Raw genomic sequence first — 3,468 nt, forward strand, 5'->3', positions numbered from 1 at the left:
AGAACTGGAGCAAATAAATGTGAATTGAAATATAAGAAAACAGAATGTATAGATAGAAAAACATATTCTGGAAAAATATATTCTTCAATAAATTCCTTACAACATTTTAAAATAATTATTAAATTAATGATCAATATAAGGTATGATTATGTTACTTTCAGCTTTAATTGGTGATTATATTTCAAGTACAATAAGCCGAATCGATGTGCATTTTATAGAATTGAAAAATATATTTATAAATCTACATATAAATATTATTTAACATCAAGATTTGCTTGGATAGAAAATAGAATTCTATCTCTTATTTGATTTATTTTTATTGGTCTAATTCACACACTTCTAGTTGAGAAATATATTGTTTCCAATATATGCAGAAAGCAAGTATAGATAAAGCTTGTGTTTTAAAAAATTAACAAAACAAAAGTATTAACAAAAGAAAGAACAGAAAATTTTCTCTATTATTAATTCTATAATTAATCAGGATTAAATGCACATTTAAATAATGAGAATCTTAACACGATGCAATTCGAATTAAAAAATTAATTTTTCTGTTTGCAGTGTGCTTACAGAATTGGAACTTATTGCTAATCTTATCAAGCTAATCTTAATTAAAATTAAAAATATATGCTACATTTTAAGTACTTCATACATTGTGACATTCGTGACCGCCTCCTGAGCACGAAAGGATCGGTATATTTAAATCAAAAATCCCGTGCGATTTGTCGCCTAAAAGTGACGAATTCATCGTGCGGTTGTTTTTCTTTTTTTTTCTTCGAATCAAAAACATTTCCCATACCTATAAATCCGCGCGCGGATGCACGCAATGACTATCGTCGGCGACATAAGCCGACGCATTGAATTGCGACGTAAACGTCACGCGTATATCCGGGAAGCTGTGATAGTGCGACGACGAAGAGAGGAGGGACGCACGGCGTCGTTCAGCGTCTCTCTGTTTAGCGTTCGCGGAAAAAAGGGACGTTGGAGGAGAGAACTCGCGAGACGTGGGAAAGCTGGCCGGATGAGGGACGAGCGAGATGCTCGTGACCATTCACCTGTCAACTGTCTTCCTCCGCGCCGTGTCCCGTCATCGGTGATGCTGCTGTTGCTGCTGCTGCTGTTGCTGGCTCTTCTTCTTTTTCCACCTTCTTCTCTGTTCTCCTTCACGGTGGCACATCGGCAATGCCATCGGCTGGCTCACGTAGTCGTGCCTACCAAAACATCTTCGACGATCCTCCATTTGACTCGCCATTCAGCACCGGTGAAACAGCTTAATATAATCCTATTTAAGAAGACGACCATTGTGGCGGGACTCGGGGAAATCGATGGAACGTGACCGAAATTATTTACTCGTTTATTAGGATCCACATAGATTTGAGATTAGAATTCACATTTGACGCACGCGACAACGTGAGTTCAATGACGAGATTGTAAGAAGTAATCGGCATTCCGTGACTTCTAACTGTGTATCTCACTAATCGATAATAAGATAATCCAGTTATTTAAAAAAATCACCCTTCCCCGATTAATTAGTAAAAACATTATTTTATCAATAAATTTATAATTATATTTATAAATATGTTATTTTTTAAATAAGTATGTAATTAGAAATATAAACATTTATCCCGCGTATTTGTTATTTTAACTTAAAACAATGGATAAAACAACAGATGCTTCGCAATGCGGCAACGAGTTAAGACATCGAGTTTGTCTTTTTATTAGAAGGCTTGCTGAGGAATCGCGATTTCTAGGTATAGATTTCGAAAACGCGATAGTTGGCGGAAAGGATACAAAACGACGACTATATATAGGTAGACAAATTCTCAGCCATGTGTTCGTAAAGTGTTCCATGGAATGCCACGTACGTGTCCAATCTTTGAGAATTCGTGTGCCACATGAGTGCAGGGCGGGGAAGTGCTGTCAACGAATTCGGGTAAAGTTCCTGTATTACGGAAGAAAAACGGCATTTTTACGTGACACACCAGACACGCTACTCGCGCCCGTCGAGGTGTCAACGACTTGACCGATGGATCGCCATCAGATTCTCTCGGATTCGTGCCTGGATCACACACTTGCGACGCACCCAGATCGCATGATCGATCGAGAACCTCCGTGACGACGCTCTTCCGATCGACCGACTAGTGGTCCTCGCGTTCATGTTAACCTTTTTGTGATCCGCGCTAAGGTAAAGTACGTCACGTCGATGAAGACACATCGGGCATAAAATTAGAGCCATTCACTCCTCCTCGGCATTGTGCCCAACTTTTATTGTCCGTTTGTTGAAGCTAAAGTTACATCATCTTTCAAGTTAGTGATGTAAAAATTTAAGAATCTATAATAATGATTTGACAACGCGAAGGAATTCGAAAGCTTCGAGAGATATCTAACAATTTCAACATGGATTCATCGACTTTCATACGAGATGGACTAAAATGCGATATAAAAAAAATAGGGATTTGATATAATGGACCCCGAGAGGAGCCTGCGATCCAGTCGCGTCCGATCGTGCCAGGACAGTCGATCGTTAACGTTCGAGATTCGAGAGTCGCGTGAGCATCTCCACTTCTCGCACGTAAGGTCACATTGTTTACGGGCGATGGGGCCCCGTGTCGCCCCTTGGAATGATATCGCATAAATAGCCGTGCGCGCGTGAGTCGTCTTCCACGATCTTCCACGACGAGACCAGTCATCGTCTCTCCGGTCGCCGCTCGTCTTCCATTGTTGCGCTCTTCTCGATGCGCAGGAATCCCGCAGGATGTGTCACTGGCTGTGACGCAGCAACCTGCGCGCAGAGCAGGTCGAAGTGGCGACGACGGCGGTGGCTGCAGTGGCGGGGAGGCGGGTTTTTATTGTTGCCTTCGAAAAATGACCACACGAATTTTTTTCTCTCAGTTCCATTGAGCTCCTCCTGGAGAGCCTCGAGGAACCCCTCTCGCTCAGAGCTGCCTCGGACTTCGGAGTCGGGGGTCGGGGCCCGCACACTGAACCGGCTTTGCGCGGTTTCATTCATAATACCAGCCACACCGGGCCCCGAGGCTGCCCGGGGCTACCCGGGGCCAGCTCGGATCTCGAGTGGAGGACTCGAGCGCGCGAAGTGGACCGGATGGTATTTCACTTCTTGACAGCCGTCGCTCCTCCTCGTTCGTTCGTTCGAATTACGAGTATACCGAAGCAGGCATTTTGCTTACTGTATAAATAGTCACCGTGCGATATATAGATGATCCGTGCGAGTAGCATCGACTGCGAGGTAGAAGAGGAGGTAGATCCCGATAATGGCGCGGACCGGTGAGATGTGTTGGTATATATTAACGGGTACGTTCCTCTGTCGACGTGTCAAAGAATAGTAGATCGGTTGATAATGAGAGTTAACGGTACTGAAATATCACGAAAATTACGTTCCTCTATGCTATGAGAAAGGAGGAAACTTTGTGTGATATTTACGCTTCCTCTTAGCTTTTGTTATCTACTGCA

The 3,468-nt window shown here is 42.8% G+C and overlaps 1 protein-coding gene across 1 annotated transcript; it reads right to left on the reverse strand.

Annotated features, from left to right (window-relative positions):
* Positions 1-1,084: 1,084 nt before the first annotated feature.
* LOC108691317 lies at positions 1,085-1,249 on the reverse strand. The gene has a single exon (XM_018198993.1). It carries the CDS (start codon positions 1,247-1,249, stop codon positions 1,085-1,087), a length of 165 nt encoding a protein of 54 aa, XP_018054482.1.
* Between the last annotated feature and the right edge of the window lie 2,219 nt (positions 1,250-3,468).

Source organism: Atta colombica, unplaced genomic scaffold, assembly GCF_001594045.1.
Source record: "Atta colombica isolate Treedump-2 unplaced genomic scaffold, Acol1.0 scaffold45, whole genome shotgun sequence".
Taxonomy (NCBI): Eukaryota; Metazoa; Arthropoda; class Insecta; order Hymenoptera; family Formicidae; genus Atta; species Atta colombica.